The following is a 23197-nucleotide window of genomic DNA, read 5'->3' on the forward strand; positions in this document are numbered from 1 at the left end:
ATAATGGGAATGTAAACGCTATAAAAAATTGTAGTTAATTAAAAAAAAAAAGAATTAACGAAATACACGCGTTTAAATATTTTTAAAAGTCACGCAGTTTATTAGAGTTTTTATAAAAATGCCTCAAATTGAAGCGTGCATAATACAAACTCAATCGAGCACATTATGTTATTTATAAAATACATTAGTAATTCATATTGAAAAAAACAAGGCAATTCTTTTACAATTACACACATTTAAGCTATTAAAAGATAAAATTACTTATTTATCCCAAAATCTATACATTTGTTAATTTTAATTATTTTTTATTATTCTCGATTGTTAAATTATACCAGTTAACAGTATTTTTCATTTCCCTTTTAAAATATACACTATATAGAAAAACTAGTCTTCCTAAAACCATTTTACTATTTTAAGTTAAGTGTTTATTCCAAGAAAAATGTGTTCAAAATGAAGAGAAAAAAAAAATGAATTGTTTGAACATATATTTCTAAATAAACATATTTTAATGTTTTTATACATACAAATGAAAGATTTATTAATGATTCTACAACAATGCTAAGCTTCACATAAATTATAAGAATCTGTAATAAATGAATATTAAAAAATGATGTGAGCGAAAATAAATTTACTTATTGTACATAGTAATACACAATAATAAATGTACAAACTGTGTGTAAACTAAACAGAATAAACTTAAGTAGAATAATTAGAAATATGGACAAAACTGTAAAGAAATTGCATCACTGAGTAAAAGAGAAAGGTAATGTGCGAGTCGTTTGTGTCAATTAAAAATGTAATATCAATAGATGTATTATTACTTTTTTCAAAAATTAATTCTGAATTCCTTGCATTTTTTGGTATAAATGACAAGACAATAAGAATCTTACAAATGACAATTTAATTAAAAATTGTTTTCGCGTCACTCTCGCATTCTCATGCTTTGCAATTCTTTCTTACAATGGTCTTTCACACTTTCTGTCATCGTTACACGTATTATTTGTTTCATAGTATGTTATAGTTTAAACATGTGACCTAAATATTACGACTTATTTATCAGTGTCCTTTATTAGCGTTCATTATTTCAAAATTGAAATGTTTAGAGTTCATTATTGAATGAATGATTGTTCACTTCACTAAGCCCATTTTCTTTGCCTCAACTTCATAAATGAGTAACCTCCACATTTTAACTACAAATACCTCTGCTTCCTCATCAAGAACCTGCAATATTATATTTTTAAATATTATATAGAATTTTCATGGTTAAAAAAAAAAAAAAAAAAGAAAAAAAAAGTCTTTTCATCTATCTCTCGAGAGATCTATATTTACCATTTGTACATCGTCAAGAATTCCTTGAGGTGAACTTCCAGCCATAACTTTACTGCAAATGAAATCAACTAAAGTATTCTCTGGCTCACCGATGTACTCGATTATTTTCTTATTTATCCAAGGACGTATTCTTTTATCCATCAGTGACTAAAATAAACCAAAAAAAAAAAAAAACAACAATCATTTACTTCCAATCGCTTGTAATCAATATTAAATAATTAAATAATGCTTACATTATCGATAACAGCCCAATCAAGTTGATAACCGAAAAGTGCATTTTTGTCCGTTGGAATTTTATCGATGAGTGACTTGATGTGTTTCCGTTTTTCCTCTTGAGACTTCGAATTTTCCTCTTTTGAATTTTTTGCTGATTCTTCGTTCTTCTTTTTCTTTTCTTCACCATAATCTATAACAACATTATAAAATGAAGTCTTTTTTGAAATTTTGAAAATTTTTATTTCTCAATTAAAAGCCAATCGCTGAATTATATCGCTCACCAATAGGTACAAGCTTTCGTTTTTTGGAATTGTTTGTGCTATCATCGTCGTCATCGTTATTAAAGACGTCTTTCACATCTATACGACCTTTCTTCCTCGACTGATTAGAATTCTGAGTGCTGGGTATCGTATTTGGACTCGCAGGAGTTTTATTGCCAATTGCGTGCTCCCCTCTCGAACCCCCGACAGCCATGGCAAATGGAACGAAATTACCTTAACAATAAACGTAGCTCATTAAGTTTACTGTCAATATTTATAAAGTTCTTTGTATTAGCAAGCGATTCTAATGACGAAAGATAAACTCGATCGTACATTTAGAATAACCGTTAAACTTTGTTTAAGAAGTAGCGACTAACTCTTGCATAAGAGCGACTCGATATAACCGTCAATGGATATCATATGCAGGTCAAATAATTCAACGCGTCAATTCAACTCGTGAACATATTAATTATAATATTACTCGCAAATACCTAGTTTTACGAGCGATAAATATAATACGTAACGGCATAAGCGTAACTACGGTAGTTACAAATTTTTTTTTTAATTTTCGTTCACATTTTTGTCATTGATGCTTAAGTTGGGTAATTGTACTGTGGTGTATCATTTCCATTCGCTATTTATAATATGAAGAGTGCGAATGACGGTTAACTGACTGAAAAAACCAAAGTTCTACGCAATTCAATCGCGTTATTGTACGAGCTCGTGTATATCATAGAGCGGATAGTGATTAATCATATGGGTAGAATATATAATTTTAAGAATATATTATAAGCATATATTTAAGAAAATGAGATAGAATATGTTTAAAAAAAAAAAAAAAAAAAAAAAAAAAAAAAAAAAAAAAAAAAAAACGATTTATTATATATACGATGAATAAATATATATATTTTTTCGTACTAGTATTTTCTAAAATAGCAGCTCACAAATATTTCATTAATATTAGTTATTTTCATTTATTATGATTATGAGTTATTATTTTCACATGATATTTGTCTATTGGCAAAAGTAAATTAGTTCAATGATGATAGTCCCAAGTAGTGTTATTATTACAAAGTAAAATTTTACTATTCGATTATGCTGAATTTTTTAATGCTTCGATATTAAGGTAAATAAATACGATGCATTCCTATATTACATTAAGAAATTGAATTATTATTTTAACTGCTTTAATATGAACAAAATGATACGTTATAAGCCAGTGCATCTTGGCCGGGCAATACAAATTAATATTTTATATTATTATAAAACGGCATGTAGAAACGAACATGTCATAATGATCTATAAATTTAAAAGAAACTTTCCGTTTATATTGCCTTATGACGACTATGCTCCAACGTTTATGTTTCTCAAAGTTATGTCATCAAAATGCGGTAACGCAAATGAATTACTCTTTAAAACTATTAAACCCATCAATCCCAAACATTGTATCATCTTTATCATTATTTTTTATTTTTGTTTTGTTTAACATCAAACTCTTAAACCTAATATAAACAACAACAAAAAAAAACAAAAAAAAAAAAACAAAAAAACAAAGAAAAGTTAGTCATTAACGTTATAGATTATACCAACGAATTATAATAATTCATTATCACATATAACTCACGTCACAAAAAGTATCGCTGACACTATCCCGTACAATGACAGTCAGCCTCTATAAAAAGAGGTCCGTAGGCATTTTAATGAATTAGGCACGCGTTGCGTTCCTCGATATGCAATGAAAGAAAGTCACCGAGAGTCACTACTTACTGCCGCTAACTTTGTCAGACTCGCTGACAAGGGACATTCGCGAATCTTCGTCGTGAGCCGGTGGCATGAGGGCCTGGGGCGGCGTCGTCGACCTAATGACAGGCGGCGAGTTGTTCCTCTTGTCCTTGGAGCTCTCCCTCTCAAGGTCAATGGGCGCCTCCTCGTGATCTTCGGCGCCCTCCCTGTGGTGATTCTGGTGATGCCGGTGATGCCGACGATGGTGATGGTGGTGGGGTCGGGGAGGCGTCCTTGATATCTCCTGCTGAGACTGGGAGCCCCCGTTGTCGTAGTGGGCGGCCTCGTCGCTGTCGCTCTCGATGGGCTCGGTCTCGATCGGCGGCATCTCCTGGGCCTCCTTGTCCTTGTGGCGCGAAGTGGGTTTCTCGTCGTCCTCGTCGATGATCGTTATAACCGGCTTCGGCTTGTACTGTTCCTCGCGCTCGGCCTTAAGTCTCTCGAACTCCGCCGCCGGGTCCGCGTAACTCGAGTCCGCGTACAGCTTGTCCCTGAGTCTTTGGAGCTCCTGACGCTCGGCGCACCGGTCCCTCGAGTCGGCCTCGGCCTCGACAGCTCGCTCCTCCAGCCGCCGCGAAAGCTCCTTGCCCTTGTAATACTTAGCGTCGTCCCGGTCGTCGTCGTAATCCTCGAGGAATTCCTTGAGCCTCTTGGCTTCGCGCTCGCGCGCCTCTCGCTTCGAGCGTTTCTTCTCATTCTCCTTGTCGTATTCCTTCTGCTTGCGACGCTCCCTGGCCTCCCAGGTACGCAGCCTCTCCTGGTAGGCCGCGTCCTTCTCGCGCGCCCGCCTCTCGTTCTTCTTGCGCTCTTTCGCCTCCTCTTCCTCCTCTCTCTCGCGCATTATCTCGCGCTCCGTCTTCCTTGCCTCTTCGCGCTCTCGCTCCCGTTCCCGCTCCCGGATTTCGCGTTCGCGCTCCCGGTCGCGCTCTCGTTCTCTCTCCCGCTCCCGCTCGCGCTCTTTTTCACGCTCGCGGTCGCGCTCGCTGCGCTCCCTCTCAGCCCGATCGCCGCGATCATTGCGCTCCCGATCGCGGTCCCGGTCGCGCTCCCGCTCTCGTTCTCGGTGCCGCTCACCATCGCGGTCTCGGTCGCCACGGCCACGGTCCCTATCCCGGTCTCGATCCTTAGACCTGCGAACAGAAATCCCCAAGCGTTAAAGTAAATCCTCGAGAATAAGCTTTAGAAGAAGTTGTGAGGAATACGAGATACGCACAGCCACTTTCAGATGACAAATGTGAACCAATGAAACTGCCACAACACCAAAACAGCAGTATATAAAATTATATTCAAGCACTCTCAGTTTTATTAGCGCAAAGTGGTCTGTACGTTGCTCACTATCCCTACCCTTTTTCATTTCATTTCAGCGCTCTCTCTCTCTCTCTCTCTCTCTCTCTCTCTCTCTCTCCCTCATCCTATATATATTTTATAAAAGCTATCAAGGATTTTATTGTTAGTTTATTCGGACTTCGAGTTAAATTTCTTAAAGTCTTTTAAACAAAACAATCTTAATTTAACAAACTCTCTGTCTATTTATTAATAAGCAACGTTAAAGGTTATTAAGGAAAATATTTGGATGTTGATAAGTTACGATGGTTGTATACAGACTGTTTTTAACATGTTTTAACTATAACAAATGATGTGTCTTAATCCATTTCCTTCGAAATTAGTAAAGTAACTTGATTGAAACAAAATTAACTACGCTTGTACGGCAACGTATATAACTCATGAATTCAATGTAAATTATACAAGCAATTAAGTAAACTATTAATAATGAAACACCTATTTTCACAACAACCAAATAATAATCTTAAATATATTATTAACCATTAAAACTCTGAAAGACAAAAGTACTAATTCACGCGTAATTAACTACTTATCCTTTTATTTAATTATTTTATAAAATTAAATTTTTCATAAATCTAAACTAATAACCATAACGGTGTAGTAAGTAGCGATGCTGGTGGTAATTATAGGAATAGCAGTAGCAGTAGTAAACCATACAAGTAACACACACAGATATATGTGTATATATATATATATACATGTATTATCCATTTTTATAAGATAAAAATATAATGTAAAAAAATAATTTTTACTCCGTTCGTTTCTGAGCTTAAAAAAAAAAAAAAGAAGAAGAAGAAAAAAATTCTCATCTTGAAATTAAACAAGCTTACAATTTGCTGTAATTTTATTTTAAATCGAAAAGAAAGTAATCAACGGTATTTAAAACTTCTAATTTTTAATTAAAAAAAGTACTCTTGGCCAGGTATATTCTTAAGGTTCATCAAACATTTAGTACAATTTTAAATAAGTCACGGATCTAACCAATGTAGTTAATAATTTTATTTGTTTAATAAATGAAAGGTTAAATTAACCAATTCTCAGTGTCTCAAAACTAATATTTCGAGGTGTTCGAGGTGTTCGAGGTGTTGGAGGTGTCAAAGCCACGTTTTGTTAAACATTAAAATTTTTAGGTAAATTGAAAATAAAAGCAAATAGGGATATCAACAAAAAAAAAAAAAAAAATTGAAGGACAATTAAAAGCTATAACATGCTCATATAAATCATAAGCCAATAAAATCTTTAATCAAAACTGCGTGATAAGAGTAGCGCGTATCAATGAACCATCATCTTAAAAGACTCACGCAAGTATGTTTTTAGATGCTCGTTATAAGGAAAAATTTCTTTCTGAAATTGTTAGATACGATTGACTGTTTAATTTCAAAGGAAAGTTCGGCGACAGAGAGATAAAATGTTTGGTAATAATGTAACAACCTCGATCTGCTACGTCGCTTATCTCTGCGACTACTGCCGGTGCTGTCACCTCGGGTCTTGTGAGGACTGCCTGGATCGCCGTCCTCGTCATGTTTATTGTTGGCCTCCTCGTCCTTGCGGTCCTTGCGCTCTTTCTCGCGCTTCTCGCGCTCCTCTTTCTCCACTGCTTCCCGTTTCTTTTTCACTTGAGCCTTCTCTTCTTCTTGTTTCTAAAAAAGACAAAAGCAAAAAAGGTTCGCTTTAATGTCCATACCCTTGGTACGTTTCACTATCTGAAATAATATCATCGAGCTTCTAAAAAATAAATAATTATAAGTATTCAAGTCAACTTTGAATTAATCATTTATTTTTACAGTTAACAAAATTAAAAATAAAGTAAAAAATAAATTTATAACGAATTAAAAATTTTACTCGTTAATTTTTTATAAGTTTTCAAGCCAATAATCCTATTTAACGATTGATGGATAATTTTAATATTATTCGTAAGGTAATTGTAACCGATTTCTTGAGTGAGATAGATAGAAAGAGAGAGAGAGAGAGAGAGAGAGAGAGAGATAAAGAGAGAAAACACTATTAAAAACAATCGATTAAACCGGTTATCAATTTACTCAAACGAATTTTCAAAAATTATATTTCCAATATTGTTCTTCAATTAAGCAAGTTACACCACTTTCATAACTTAATATATAGATAATTTTACATATATTTACATGCAGTGATAATTTTAATCATATTTTATTTTTAAAATATTATTTAAATAGTTGCGATGACACTGGTCGATGACATAATGGCGATAAAAATAACTTCCCAATACTACTTTTAAACTATCCGTGCCTCATGTCTTTTGCAGAGATTGCTTAACATATTTATTATTAATGAAACATAGACAATATCATGCAAATAATAATAAGTTTATTTATTAGTGTTTAAAAAAATTATAATCATAAAACTTCAAAGTACTTTTACAAGATAAGACTGTTCTTCATCGAGACAAAAGCGTAATAATAATATTCTTCTTAAACAAAATTAAATTTCCGGCTAAATAGGACATTTCGACTCCATAAGTGGCTTAACCCCTTAAATTCTTATAATCCAATGATTACACAATGAAGAATTAATTTATACAACTGTGTTATATGAAATTAAATCAACTAGGACTATTGACTCAAAAATATTAACTATCAATGCTTAATTATTTTATGTATAAAAAATATCTTCGTTTCGCAGTCTTCATTATCTTACTCACAACTTTCAAGGACCTGTCGATATAGGCTGTCCGCTGTTCAGGTTACTCTGGGAGCCTTTACAGAACGAGAGGAAGAAAGAAAGACAAGATTCCTCAAGAGGTAGTTTTTGTTGTTGTTTTATATATATATATATATATATATATATATATATATATATATATATATATATATATATATATATATATATATATATATAAAGACTAATTCGCTTACGTCTAAACTTATGAACTATAGACATTAAAAAAGAAGAGCAATCTTCGAAAATATCAAATGCATATGAAATAACAATGAAAGAATAGCAATCGCTACTACACCCGTATGAAATAGTTCACCCGACAGAGTCGAAGGCTGCACGCGTGTACTCACAACACACAAACAAACCTTTCGAACTCGCCGTACATTCACATTCTTATGTTTGTTATAATATTAATTATATTTTAATTTCGAATCGTCTAAGCCTATTATAATTTTTATTTTGTAAAATATCGAATAGTATATATGAAGTGTTTCGTGGTTATACCGATTTAGAGGCGAAGTCGTCGCGTAGTCAGAATCGGTCGGTCTCCATCTCACTCACTTTTGCAAGGAGAGACACAATTATTGTGTCATCTCGTTTGTTTTTCTCCTTCATTGAGTCAAAATCTCTTGTACGTGTTCCATGCGCCGAAAACGGTACTGTGTATCAGCCACACATCAGCGACAGCTGTTGAATATTAAAGGCACAATTTTCTTGGCGACGTGCTTCAAACTTCACAAACCTCAACCAACTCTAAATTTTGTTTATACATGTCTTTCCTCATTTAAATGAATTAACAATGTGGCAACTGAAAATCGTCGAGCAATTCTAGGTGTGTGTAAAACTTTTCAACATGCAAACATACACATCAAGGTATAAAATTGAATTGCTTTTTTATCTCAAATATTTACTAAACTCGGATGAAAAAATTAGGTAATCGTCTTTAAAAATCAATCATTTCTCGAATATTGATTAATTCGGTCATTGGAACAACTAGCATTTTTACATTCTCAACGCGGGTTTTGATTTAAATTTTGTTAGACTAACAGTGGTGTCAATTGTAAATAATTTATCATACAAATTTAATAAGAAAATTAGTAAATCAATTATTAGATGTTAAAACATTCAATGAAAACCTGCAAAGGGAAGTTTTTATATTCAAAATATTATTAATAGTATTTATTACATCTTCAAATTAAGTTGATGATAATTCATACATACTAACATTATAATTTATTTAACTGCACCCAGATTTCTATAGAAAAGTAACTTTTGAATGTTTCTACTTGCAATTAATATGCATGCATATAATAGTGTAATAATTGTTTAGATGTCACGAAAATCTGTAATTATGTAATGTTCTACATCTACATTTTAATATATTGTTTATGTAAAAAACGACTAAAGTAAGATATTCTTAATTTGCCCCATCACAGTGAATATTTTTAAAAAATATATGCTTTTTATATTTTCATATTTAATAAAATATTTCAATATTCCATTTTGAAGAGTAAATCTACAACATTACAATGCTTTCCTTTCTCATACACGTATATATATATATATACATATACATATACATACATACATACATACATGCATACATACATACATACATATATAATATAAGTATAATAAGTTGAAGAAAAAATTTGAAATTAACTTTTATCAAATCGTTACGATTTACAGTTACGTAGTGAGAGGAAAATTTAAAAAGTATAAATTTTGAAGTGTACAATGATAGTGTGCATCTCATGGAGATAAATGTATAGATAAATAGATAAATGATAAAAGATGAATAAACAGATAGATATAATAGATGGAAAGATAAGTGGATAAATAGATAGATAGATTGAAAGATAGAAAGATTGATAGATATATAGATAGAAAAAAAGAGAAGTAATAATGTAAATGAAGAGCCTTTGCACGAGGAACATTTAGTTTTTTAATGGTTTTGCGTTGTCGGATTTTATTTATTTTATTTTATTTATTTATTTATTTATTTTTTTTTTTTCATCATTGTTGATCTGTTTTTGGTGAATTTTACTCACGGTATGCGAAGTCGGCTGCTGGCAGTGCCGAGGGGCGCTGGAGGAGCACCTATGGTACTACGTACATGTCTGATCGTGTGAGAGGCCGAGCAACACTGGCTGTTTACACAAAATAAAGAACAACTGAACGCTCTCCATCTCGTCGAGAAAGATAAAAAGAGTGTGGCGAGGTTTCTCGCTGGATAAACTTTCCTTTCTCTAAATCTTTTTATTTTTTATTTATACATTTTTATAATTAACACAGTTGAGTGGTCTTTCATTCTAATAGAGTAACCCTCGGGAGAGCGAGTTCTTTTAGCGTCTCTAAAGCAATTCTAAAATAAATAACGAACGAAGCAAGAGAAACTCGAGTTTCGCGCTTGTCCTCTCGGCTGGCTTCTGTTGATTTTCGTTGATTTTTGATTATTCAACCATTTAAGCTTCTACCCCTCCCCGCCCCCTCCCCCTCCCGCCCTCCGTCCGACCCAATCATCGAACACCGAATCAGTATTTCGATGCAACTATTTAAATGTAAGAAATTATCATTACCTTCATGACTTCCCGAAATTTTCCAATTTCCCGTGTGATTAGATCGCGCTTACTTTCTTCGATTTCAGCATCATCCAGATTGAGAATCTTTGCGACTGTAGTTTTTATTGGTTCTTCTGCAAAAGAGATCATACATAGTTAATATAAGCACTTTCGGTATAAACAATATATTCGTGAAAGCTGACCTGAACTATTTTGAATTATTTCTAAATCAGTTAGATGCTCCGAAATAATTTGTTGAATGCGAGTTAGAGCTTCGGAATCTATAGCCTTCATTCCATCATCCATATAATCGTCGTTATCTTCTGATTCAATAGATTCGGTTGATGTTTCATCCTGTAAAGGAGATGAGCCTCCTTTCAACTTCTTTCTTCTCTCAGCTGTAAAAGTAATTACAAATAAATAATGCATTTGTAACATCCGTATCACATGTACTAAAATTTTAGGATATTTCACTTGTAAAACATAAATCAACGACGCAAAGATATACAACTTGCAATTATTTATGAATTCTTACATTTTTACAGCTATTTGAAAAATACTGTCTTTTCAATTAATTTGAATACATAAAAAATTCTGCAAACCTTTAAACTGATCTAAAGCAACTTTAGTTTTAGCATCAACTTTGACAACTAATTTCTTATTGCCAATTTCCATGTCATGTAATATACGAATGGCTCTTAGACCAGCGTCTGGACCAGCATATTCACAAAAACCAAAAGCTTGGACTCTTTTCCATGAGAGTACGTGTCCACAAGCACCGAGTATATGCCTTATCATAATATCGGGAGCGCGATCCATAATATTGCCCACGAAAACTGTAACAGGTGGGCCTGTTTCTCGTTCCCGTCTCGGCCTCGGTGCTTCGGGTCTTGGTGGCTGATTACGTTGATAACGAACAGCTGGTGATGAAGTTTGCATAGCAGAAACTGGTGTGGGAACCATCTGAAAATTTTGCATTAAATCATTAAAATTAATTGAACGAATATACATTACAGATATGTAAAAACAAAGAAAAAACTAGATGAAAATTTGTACTGAAAATTTTGCTCGTCACAATACATTCATGAATATTATTTTTTAACAAGGCAATATTGCACAGATGCCGATAAAATTTACGACTTACATGCATCGAGTGATTTAAAGTATTCAAATACATAAAAATACTCTATTAGTTCATTTTTATATCTAAAGCTATTAAATGCAATTTAACGTAAACTGAATACTTTTAATTATATATAGATCAATGTTCAAGAAAGATAATTGGCGATTAAAAATATTATATTATATCGATAATGGATACATTTTTTAGTCTTAATGTTAGATAACGCTGCTACAACTTAAACTAACATTTCGCTCTTTCGATATCAAATAGTAACGTTGGCAGTTTCAATTTCAATTCAAAATCAAACCGTAATTGCCATTGTCGAACAAACATCATTTAGTTGATAACAGAAATATATATGAATAATGTTGGCTTACATGAGGCATTGGCATCACACCTCCGATAATTGGTGGTGGTACGCTCACCATGTACGGCATGCCAGGGATACCCATCGGGGTTTGTCCTGGATACGACATTTTGTACGTTAACTAAACCTTGTGCCTGTAGTTCACTCGTGAAACTGTAAGTATAAAATTTTCAATAAAATCAATGAAACTGTAGAGGCAAATTAAGAGAGAGAGAGAGAGAGAGAGAGAGGGAGAAAGAACTCAGTGAAAATATAATAAGGAAACAGATGTGCCATACAGAGTTAGCAACGCTATCTGTGAACAAAACACAAACAAACAACAAACGATACCACGCGCTATATAATACTGCAATAATACCGCAAAAACTACTATGACAAATACAATAAAGCAGCAAAATAACGAGGCTTACGATAAATAGAACAGAGCGAGTCTCGGATTCGATACGTGCACCAACACGGTAAGTGCGCAAACCATACCTTAGTAACGGTAATTCTGGGCATCTATGGGCTAATTAGAACGAAAGAAATGCTTCACGAACAGGCAAACACCTTGCGAACATTGCAATCCCCCGAGTGACAAAAATAACGCGATAAATGCAAAGATGAGGCGCGCGGCAACGCGAGAACGAGTTCGGACGAACCTAACCACGAAAAACGTAGATAACGCGCATCGTCCTCGCACACCGTCAAATTACCATTAGTTTGACGTCACACATGCGCTCCCTCTCGCTCCCTCTCGCTCGCTCACTCTCGCTCGTCGCCACTCAGTTAAGCCGTAAGTCTCGCTCTAACGCATGCTCACGCATCCCGCACAACTTTTCACGCTCACTTGCCTAAATTAAAGAAAATTTGCCGATCGCCCGGAGTTTCATGGCAGATGATTGCCGCTGACGTCACATAATTATAAGGCCACGGACCAATAACACGCCGGGTGAGTAGAATCGTATCCGGGGACGAGTGGTTCAAGCGCACAACAGCAGTCAACCAGTAGTCAACCCGAGCAGGCAAACAGCGGCAACGGCAGTAACAGCAGTAACAGCAGTAACAGCAGTAAGAGCAGTAAGAGCAGCAACAGCAGCCCTACGTGCACAGCGCGCGGATACACGCGTACGCTTAAAACAACAAGCACGCACGCACGCACGCACGCACGCACGCACAAATCCACCCACCACGGACCACAAACAGGACTAGAAAATACCCGCTAGTACCTGCGAGACGCAAACGGCGAACTAAACGGGAACGAGGAAAACGAGCTGTTGTCTTTGCAGTTGTGAGCGGAAACAGATGGCGCTGATGGAATGACGGCGGCGGTGGCGGTGGCAACAAGAGCCATTCAATAATCCCAATGATATAGCCGCTCTGATAATCTCCAATCACTCTCTTCCTTAAAGCCGAAGCGCCTAACGCGATTTATTATTCCCCGATTCGATCGAATATAATCGTCACCGGCGAACCAACCGAGCAGAAATAAGCGGTCAGTGCCACAGCTTCTCTTCGGATCCATCAACCGTTCGTCAGATACCTTCACCCATGGTAAAAGTAGCGCTGCTACTTTTCATTAAAACTTATTGAATTGGTGTTGGGAGTAAAATTTATATGGATTTATTGCACGATCAGCGATCTGTCTTAACACTTGTGCATTGGATTCATCATATACGATTAGAAAATTGAATAAATGGCGATAAAAATAATGGAGATAAACCATATGCATTGATGACATACTAATGGATTTTCAAACAATAAATAAGCTAGATAATTCGATGCTTATAATTTTGTAAAGTATATAATACCTTGAACCTAGTACCTCGTTCATATGCACAAATGTATTTTTCTTTTACTTATTTAATTATTTTAATTTATTTTATATGATTTGTCGACATTACAATAATCAGATGATACGATACTATGATAAAAATTATTCGATGGGCCAAGAACTTAAAAGGCCGAATTGAACGACTATTGAAGGACAGATGTATGCATTAGTAGACGGCAATTTACGTATTTGTTTAAAACTTTTTTTATTTAATAATTTTCAATAATAGATCACACGTTCGATGCTTATCTGATTCGTTACTATTAATCGTAGCGCGCAATCAAAGATAATTCAATTATGCCAGAATTCGTGACTGGTTAAAAAATAATAGACTTAATGTCAAGGTCTAATACAATATAAACGATTAAACTCGAGTTAAGCATTACAGAAGCTTTAATAAAGATGTTCTATAGAACGTAACGTTTATAGAGTACATTTATAGAATCGTCCGATTATTCGACAAGATCTTATTAAGTTCCGTAAAATTCTGAAATATCGCGTTGATTATTGCAGCGGCCTAAACGTTATGTTGTCTTTCTTTTTTTTCTTTTTTTTTCTTTCTTTTTTTTTTTTTTTTTTTCTTACACGACACAACCATTCCATTCTCTCTATTCTCATGGATGACTTATCGATGAAACATAAATGGTCGAGGAAATAAAAGAAGAGGACATTTTTATTGAAAAATTTTATATGTCTTATGAGGAATAGATAATAACGAGAAAGATGAATTTACAATCAAACACGATAATGGTAGAATTGTATAGCTGTATACACTTGGTGCACAGGTGTTATCACAACAAAAGAAAAATTAATATTAGAAGTTTTTACATATTTGTGGATTTAAAAAATTTAGATAAAATAAGTGTTTCGCAAATTTCATTTGACAATGGAAAATTATACGCTCTTTCCCAATTATTTATTAGCGCAACGCGTGAAAAATTGTACGCTCATTATTTATAAAATAAAAAAAAAACCATTGGTTTCATATTATAAAATTTCTTTAATTATTCAGAAATATTGCTTCGCCTAATTTGATTTGTTATGATAAAGTGACAAAATTTAAGTAGAAATTTATGCAACGCATCGTTGTTTAATATAAGATTACTTATTTATGAATAATGAAATAAAAATAATTGCCTAATTATTAAAATAGGATATTGTCGACAAAGTCTTTGAAAGTAATAAAAAAATGCATTGCCATTATTATTATGATTATTATTAATATAAGTTGTTATAATTATGTATTGTGTAGAGTTAACTAGGTATTCTATACATACGTATATCAAACTTCGTACACCAACTCTTAATATTAAAATAGTTTTGCAAGAATAATGACTGTTTGAAAAAGTTTTTAAGTCACTAACAATAAAAAGAAGGTCAAAAGATACTTATTTAATGTACATTTGTTATAATTACATTAACTTTGGGTTGTAACAAGACATTATCACGAAGTTCACAACGTGCACAAGGAGAAAGCACGTGGCATTTTTAAAAAGTAGATATTTCAAAGTTTTTTTTTCTCGGTATTATAATTGGTTAAAAAAATACCACATCGCTTTATACGGCATTTTCATTATAATTTAGACAATTTTTGCGGATATATTATGAACGGCAATAAGTTACGGTAAGTAGAGTGCCTTTGATTGATCCCAATTCGTCAATAATAAAGAAAATAATAAGAGAGAGAGAGAGAGAGAGAGAGAGAGAGAGAGAGAGAGAGAATATATACTTCCTTATCATCCTTAAAAACTACATGAATTTAAACAAATAAAGGCTTGTTTGGTGCGCAATCGTTATTAAAACCTTTACATAATTCACTCAAATATTATTATTTTTCTATTGTACATTATTTAATTTAGCAGAATATGATAAAGTGCCTAAATTGTAAATCTACGCGAAAATAACTATAGATATGACATTTTATCATTAATGCAAATCTTATGGATAGTCATAAATTCGTTGAATTATAGAAAATTAATGTTAATTTCAATTATTAATCTCATAATAATTTAAGACAAACTCGTAGAACAATGTGTATCTTCTATCTTTCTAATTACATTCGGCTTTGAGAAGCGAATTGATTGCGCATTTCATAATAAAACAGAAAAAAATCTCCGAGCCATTAGTAAGAGATTATTTCAGTGAAATTAATTAACACGTAGAGCGGCAAGATTGTCTTATCATATCAATGACCGCTCGAACGTGACTTAGTTTATGAAATAAAAATGTTTCAATTTCACGGATTCGATTTCACGGATGTGCGTATTGATTATAAAAGACAAATTTATGGGACAATACATAGGAATATCACATGAGATTCGCGAAGCCCTTGAGCGCCGGCCATTGCAACTTTTTAACCTTACGCTTCGATTATTCTAGCGTAGAAATTCATTGAGCTTAGTCGTCCGTACGTGTTACGCACACGTGTACAACAGCGTCAGTTGGATTTTGTACGGGCAGGTCTATGATAGCGGGGGTGTACCCTTTAATAAGCCGAGGTGCACTTTGCAAATCAACCGCTCTCATTTCAGCCAATAATGCACGTGTGTGTGCGTGCGCGCGCGTATAAAATGACGTAGCGTCCCATGAAAATATTCTTTTTCTTTTCTTTTTATTGTTAATCGTGCTTATACGTTTGTGCATACACAATGAGAAATCGAAATAAATATACACGTATATTAAACACAGAGCGATACGAATATTTATAAAAATAACAACCGTTCGTAATATTTTTATTTTTATATTTTTAACTAAATTATCGTGTGTAATGCAGATGCATGCGAATGAAAAATAATAAATTTCAATCGTTTTATTGCTTATAAATTGTACAATATTTCGAAAATATTGACAATCTTATACTATTAAACTATTATCATAATCTAACCAAGCTGTAGTAAAAAATAATATTTAAAATTTTACATTAATTGTAATGTAATCGTAACTTTTAATTGCTCGATTTGCAAATTAAATGTAATGTGAAAACACTGGCTCTCGTGATGTTAGACAAAGAGAAATATATATAAAACTTAAGTTCAGTTATACGCTTTAATTTGTTAAATAACACTTAACTGGATGGTGTTTAAACTATAATTGTTTTTGTAAATTTACACTGTAAGCAGCGCTTCAAATTCAAGAAGTACATTATGCATATATGTATAGTGGCGCGCGCGGGCACACACACACACACACACACGCCCATGCACCATGCATGCTCCCCAAACTCTTATGAGTATGCGCAATATCCATATGCATGCATTTATATATATATATATATATATATGGGCAACGTGCGGCTCGCACTCATAGATGTTTGACCCTAGAGTAGCGAGAGCGCTTCTTACGCCATCTAACGCCAAAAATGCGTACTTAATATAAAAAATCATAAAAGTCTTTTGTTGCCAGCGAATTATTCCGATGCGCTTTATCAAATTATTATAATTTTAATTTTAAAAATAAATCGCAACTATATTGTTTGAGAAGAAAGGATAGAATAAAAATATAGAAAATCGCTGTACTACCGAGCTAATATTATCACTGGCAGAGCTTAGCTTCGGATGATTCTGCTGCTCGAGCTTAACCAACCGGGTTATTAAAATAATACGTTTGAACCTCTGGCCCATATGGCGCATGCGCATTCACATTATCAACAATCCCGATACAATGTAGTCGATGAATTAAAAAACAATTCGATTTTTTTTAAATGGCGGGGAATATGTATCCCTCGCGACTGACATGCAAACCGAAAAGACACAATTTCTATTCTTCATAATTTATAGGAAATATGAATGTGCGCTCGTTGACCGTAGATATTTTTGGCTCAATCTTATCTTTTAATTTTCGTAAAAGTTGTTGAAAACGCGCGACAATCAGCAATGCAAATTAACAGTATTTTAACATTTATGTTTTGTAACAGACGATCCGTGTTAATTAATCTAAGAATAATACTTTTCTGTAACGATCGCGGCTTAATTGTAGTAGTCTACTCGTATATAGGCGCACCAACGATTAAACAATAAGAAATTTCAAAATTATTCTACACGATTTGAAGATTTTTGAACCGTAGCTTTTAAAATATGGATTATACGTGCAACAAATGAGATTAAATTCGCTAAATATTCCTGGTAATTGGACTTTTTGTCGGGTTATGGGCATTTCAAGCCCAATTATCGACAAACCCATGAATAAAGAAGGATAAAAGGTATCGAGAGAAAAGAAAGGAAACGCTAATACCATTTCTGGAAAGACGCCTTGAGTGGGCGCCGCTGCTGCATTAAGGACGTGTCTTTGAGAACGCGCATTTCAGCTGATCGGCTTTCCAACGAACATATTTTAGAAAATGGCAGAGTGCGGATTGCCTTTAATGCTGATAGCAGAGGCCTCGCATTGAGTTTTTTCTGGAAGTTTTGACGAGGCGGGGAGATCGGTAGTGCCACTTCCGTGCACAGCCCTTCGTCGTTATGCACCTGAATTATTTTATCGGTGAGTTTGTGAAAACTTCGGTTATGGAATTTCGGATCTGCTGTTTCCGTGCAAATATTTCACTAATTTTCACCTTATACTTTGAATTTCACTCCTTCGGCCCGATTACAATAAACCTGTCAGAGTTAGAGCTTTGCGAGAGTCATTAACCCGACCATCATATCTATTTAAACGACATTAAAAGTCATTATTTATTTAAGTAAACATTATTTTTACCATTACGATGCAGTGACATTTGTTTGTTTATTCATTATCAACGTTTATGCGCTATTTTTGTTATTTTTTAAAATGTGGATATTTCTGATTCCGTTCGAAGTTTATTCGTCCAGTAAGAATTTAACGATTATCCATAATTTAATAAGAATGAATATATTTCGTGTAAATTTTTTTACTTGCTTTGGTAATTAAAACCCGACATTAAAGTATTGTTAGTCTGTCATGAAAGATAATAAAAAGTGATGGTAGATGAATGTATTTACGTGAGCAACTTCACATTAGTTTTAATGCGTTAATTTTTACCCTATTTTAGAAGTCTTTGATTATGCAATTAAATAGAAATTCATATTTTATAAAGAAATTGGAAATTAAATTAATAAATAATAATGTTTTATTTTTCTAACCTCTCTAAAAATTATTGATACAATATTATTGTAAATGTTGCATTTTACATTATTAAATGAAAAATGATATGCATTTTTTATCCTTTCGTAAGGCATTCCATTTCTTCATATAATTATTTCAGTTTTGCGATTCTAACAAAAAAGACAATATGGCACCACGGCGAGCTGAGGATATCCCTTTAAAAAGGGTTGCGGCATTGGGCTGTCGTTTACCATCTCGTCTTCCTGCTGGAGAAATTTTAAAAGATATAACACAAAATTTATGGAGATTGGGTGACTCGATAGGTTGCGGAGGCTTTGGAGATGTTTACCTTGGTAAGTTATTATAAAGGGTTTTAATCCATCGATCAATCGCTTACTCTTATCAATGGCAGAATAAAAATCCTACTATTTTAAAAATAATTTCAGCTTCGAGTGACATTCATAAGCCGGTTGGACCAAATGCAAAATACGTCATAAAAATTGAACCACATAATAATGGACCTTTGTTCGTGGAAATGAATTTTTATATAAGAGCTGCTCGAAAATCAATAAGTTAGTTAAAAATATTTTATTGTATTATGAATAATCTCGGCTTCAAAGTAAATTCTCATTTCGGCGTTTAACTATTTACTTTCAGTTGAAAATTGGTGTAAGGCACAAAATTTACGTCAAGTAGGAATACCATCTTACGAAGGTTCTGGGTCCCATATTTACGAGGGTGAACGATATCGATTCTTAGTAATGCCTCGATATGGAATAGACGTAGGCAAAGTGTTTGTTTCAAATGGTAGAAAACTTTCGAATAAACTTATAAATAGTTTAGCTATACAAATGGTAATTACTTCCTTCGACTTTCACCGCAACTTACAAAATTGTAACTGAAATTTAATCGATCTTCTTTTTAAAGCTTTACGCACTAGAGTATATTCATAGCCAAGGCTATGCTCATTCGGATGTTAAAGGGTCTAATATCTTGTTGAAAAAGAACAATCAAGAATATCGCACAGAGATTGAAAAGACTCAGGCTTTCCTTGTTGATTTTGGCTTAGCATATAGATACAGAACTAGCAATGGTGTTCACAAGCCATTTGTACATGATGAGAGAAGAGCGCACGAAGGAACTTTAGAATTCACTTCGCGTGATGCTCATCATGGCAGTAAGTAAATTTTAATAAATCAGCTTAGTTACTGATAACATAATTCTTCTACACCCATTATATAAACAGACATTTTTACAATTTACATTTGAGCTATATTATTTCAATTTTGTAGCACATTCAAGAAGAGGAGATTTAGAAACACTAGGATATAATTTACTGCAGTGGCTTTGTGGGAGATTACCTTGGGAAAATGAAAATGGTGGCTTATCTCCATCCGCTGATCCTGATGAAATTCATGATAAAAAGGAAAATTATTTATTAAATGTTGATTCATTTATGAAACAATGCTTTAAAACGAAAAATGCTCCGGGTAAATAAATTATTAATAATTTTTAATTCTTATTTATTACATTTTCTCTTAATTACATAAATATGCTCGTTTTCAGAAAATATAACAAATTATATGAAGTACATTGCTAATTTAAAATTTGAGTCTAAACCTGATTACGAGTATCTTAGAAGCCTATTTCGACAAGATTTGAGCCTTGAAAGTCTTTTTGGAAACAAAATGTTTTTTGCAAATGAAAATTCTTCGTCTATTAAAAACCATAAAAAACCATATTTACGAGAACGTAAACCATGCAGACAAGTAAATGGAGAAGTATGTATATAATTTTTTTTAATTATAATTTCAATTATAGTTTAAAAAATATCTTTATACATACACGTATTAATAGTAATTATAACAATAGTACAAAATCAAGTTTAATTACTATGATAGAATGAATGGTAAAATCGATACTACAAATTTTTTAGAAAAGCATTACGTTAACGTTTATGACATTATGTAAGGGTAGACATATTACACTTGTCGTGTGATAATATCGTAAAATATTATTTATTATCTATAGGTAAGAATCACTCGTAATACACAGTTAATAGTTGAACAGCAGCAGAAAAAAGAAAGCGATTTCAGTTGGGAAGCAGTGCTCGCTTGTCATCCTGACAAACTGGCAAAAATCAGTGCTCAGCTACCATCGTCGCCACTCACTCCGCCTCCATCGCCACCGCCCCCATCTCTTCCTACCTATGCGATGCTGGCAATACTACAGAGGATGAAGGAACGACAAACAGGTTTGGTGAGACAGAGAACGAATTCAAAGTCTTCCGAGTGAGTAGCTTTTTTCTTTGCTTACGTATTGAATGTTAAGAACTGGCATGAGAATATATTTTTTTGCCATTTTAGTAATGAACTTAAAGCGAAGTGGATGACACCGGCAATGGAAGAAGTGGCCCTATTGAGAAAAAAGAGTTTGGAGCAACTAGACGCGAATGCCAACAAAACCAAAAGACTTACTCGCTCTCGCATGGCACAGCTCAAACGTCAGTATTAACTTACATGCATTTATCAATTATTGCTTATGGATCATTGACCTTACGTCAATCGTTTGTTTATTTAATTTAGAAATCAATAGCTCAAGTAAAAGATCATTACAAGTTGATGGAAGAAATGGATTCAAGAAACAAAAATTGTATTAATTAATAACACCTTACACAAATAGAATTCGAAAATTTAATTGGTCATAATCAAAACAGAAATTTTTCGTATAAAAGTAATATGTAAGTATTATTAATGCCTAGGTTAAAAATATCTGACGTTCCTGCGAGAGGACAAAATAAGACTCACGTGATTCTCGCCACTTTTTCGTAAGACTGCCTTACCACTGCTTATTTAAAGCTTTGGTGATCAAAAAATCCTCGATTGTCCCCAAAAATCCTTTTTCCTTTTATACAAATTCTCTTCAATTATGTCCATTATTTTAATGTAATAATTCTTGTTAGCTTAAGTATGTATGTGTAAATTAAAAGTTAAACTTATAAGAAGATGACCTTCTACTTTATTTTGTCTTCTTATATAATTTGGAAATATTTTATTTTGTGTATAAGAATGATGAAATTATAAAGTGGAAGATCGAAATTACAGCTAATACTACGTAGAATTTTTAGGTAATAGTGGTTCACAGAGATTAATTGAAAAAATTCCCAAAGTCATGATGCAAAAGTAATTCGAAGTTCAAGCCTCGATGAAAGCCTTATATTTATTTTTTTTTTTTTTTTTTTTTTTTTTTTGGGTATCTGAATTAATTTTCTTGTACATAAAAAGTAACTAATTTACTTCGTCTCTTCATTTGTGATAATTGTACATTAATTGTTAAGTTGAGCGTACCTGTGCCACGTAAAGCTCCATAGTGGAGAAATCGCTTTGATTATCATGTGTATAATGAATTTGTACATTACAATCTTTATAGCTTATCATTTAATATGTCATAATGTACTATAATAATGTACACTCATAATGTGCATTACGACAAAATTAATCTCTTATTCGATTAAAATCTTATGAACTTTTCTACATTTGCCAGTAAATTTTTTTATAATAACCTATATAAATGTATTTGATAAAATTAGCAATGTTATCTGAAATATTCATATAGTTTAGAGAATCAAAATTAGTATTGATAATCTCCAATGGATTTATTTTATTTTATTTTAATTTCATACATTGAATTAATAAGACAATGCGAACAACGGATGATTTCATTTTATTTTCTGGCAAATAAATTATTAGAGTAATTTAATTATTAAAATAAGAATAAAATTAAAAACAATTATTTATGTGTAACTTCCATTTACTATGAATTAAAATTACCGTTTGTAAAGGAAAGAATTTAAATAAATTATACAATTTTTTACATACGAAAAAATAAACTAGAACAATAAAAACTTTATGAATAATCGAATATATATTTGAAGATTTAGAAGCATTAGTAGATATGTAGATGCAAAACTATTTACAAACAAATTTAATATTACATAAGTAAAATAAATTAATATAACGTGAATAATGTTAAATCTAGATGAGATACTATCAAGTTTAATACAATTTAAAATAAAGTTACAAAGTGGATTGTGTTAAATAGCGAACAAATGCCGTTCGTTACAGTTTAAAAAGAATCAGTTTTTAGTAATAAAATTGTAGTTTTATATATTTTCATAACTTACTAGAAAGGAAGCAACGTTAATTTATGGAATTTTATGTTACATTGTAATTTGAACAAAAGCAATATGTTAACAATAAATCACAATTTAGTAAAAACAACAACAAAAAAAAGATGCGTAATAATATAAAACACCAAATTATTTTTAAGACTTGCATTGCGCCGAATTGCGTCGATTTCCTTAAGATTTCCTCGAAGGCGATTCAAAGTTTATTTTTATATTTTTCATTGTTATATATATATATATATATATATATATATATAAATCAAGATGAAGGAAGAGACAAAATGGCAAAATGAGATGATGTATGTACGTGAAAGATGTGAGGCTAATTGAAGTAACAACTCTCATCACAGATAATTTCACTCATTCTTTTTCTCTTTCACATATCGAAGCGTCAAATGATGGGCTTCCCAACGCCGCCACGCACATGGGGCGATGTCCCGCTTCTCCCCCCCCCCCCCCAA

The 23197-nt window shown here is 33.0% G+C and overlaps 2 protein-coding genes across 4 annotated transcripts; one reads left to right on the forward strand and one right to left on the reverse strand.

Moving 5' to 3' along the window:
- Positions 1-627: 627 nt before the first annotated feature.
- LOC105364357 (RNA-binding protein 25) lies at positions 628-12939 on the reverse strand. 3 transcript variants are annotated; one of them, XM_011502267.1, is made up of 11 exons: positions 12884-12939; positions 11687-11834; positions 10789-11149; positions 10390-10584; positions 10205-10320; positions 6363-6571; positions 3573-4717; positions 1827-2039; positions 1563-1735; positions 1330-1476; positions 628-1221 (listed from the first exon to the last, which is right to left on the reverse strand). In XM_011502267.1, exons 2-11 carry the CDS (start codon positions 11783-11785, stop codon positions 1129-1131), a joined length of 2751 nt encoding a protein of 916 aa, XP_011500569.1. In that variant the 5' UTR covers positions 11786-11834; positions 12884-12939; the 3' UTR covers positions 628-1128. The 3 variants fall into 3 exon arrangements, with proteins under 3 accessions (XP_011500569.1, XP_011500568.1, XP_011500566.1); XM_011502266.1 differs by lacking the exon at positions 12884-12939 and adding an exon at positions 12151-12337 and having other exon boundaries at positions 11687-11832; XM_011502264.1 differs by lacking the exon at positions 12884-12939 and adding an exon at positions 12509-12665 and having other exon boundaries at positions 629-1221.
- A 5784-nt stretch (positions 12940-18723) lies between these two features.
- Positions 18724-21554, forward strand: LOC105364359 (serine/threonine-protein kinase VRK1). Its single transcript, XM_011502268.1, has 9 exons — positions 18724-18903; positions 18997-19122; positions 19208-19404; positions 19478-19727; positions 19843-20040; positions 20117-20331; positions 20582-20841; positions 20917-21053; positions 21136-21554. The coding sequence occupies exons 1-9, from the start codon at positions 18738-18740 to the stop codon at positions 21207-21209; spliced, it is 1623 nt and encodes a 540-aa protein (XP_011500570.1). The 5' UTR covers positions 18724-18737; the 3' UTR covers positions 21210-21554.
- Positions 21555-23197: the final 1643 nt, after the last annotated feature.

This window comes from Ceratosolen solmsi, unplaced genomic scaffold (assembly GCF_000503995.2).
Source record: "Ceratosolen solmsi marchali unplaced genomic scaffold, CerSol_1.0 scaffold31, whole genome shotgun sequence".
Classification (NCBI taxonomy): Eukaryota; Metazoa; Arthropoda; class Insecta; order Hymenoptera; family Agaonidae; genus Ceratosolen; species Ceratosolen solmsi.

Coding starts and splice junctions, on each gene's coding strand:
- LOC105364357 (XM_011502267.1), bottom strand. CDS start 11,785: ATGTCGTATCCAGGACAAACCCCGATGGGTATCCCTGGCATGCCGTAC. Junction 6,572..10,204: donor AATTTCGGGAAGTCATGAAG/GTAATGATAATT, acceptor TGTCTTTTTTAG/AAACAAGAAGAAGAGAAGGC. Junction 1,736..1,826: donor ACGAAAGCTTGTACCTATTG/GTGAGCGATATA, acceptor ATGTTGTTATAG/ATTATGGTGAAGAAAAGAAA.
- LOC105364359 (XM_011502268.1), top strand. CDS start 18,738: ATGGCACCACGGCGAGCTGAGGATATCCCTTTAAAAAGGGTTGCGGCA. Junction 19,405..19,477: donor ATAGTTTAGCTATACAAATG/GTAATTACTTCC, acceptor TTCTTTTTAAAG/CTTTACGCACTAGAGTATAT. Junction 20,041..20,116: donor TAAAACGAAAAATGCTCCGG/GTAAATAAATTA, acceptor GCTCGTTTTCAG/AAAATATAACAAATTATATG.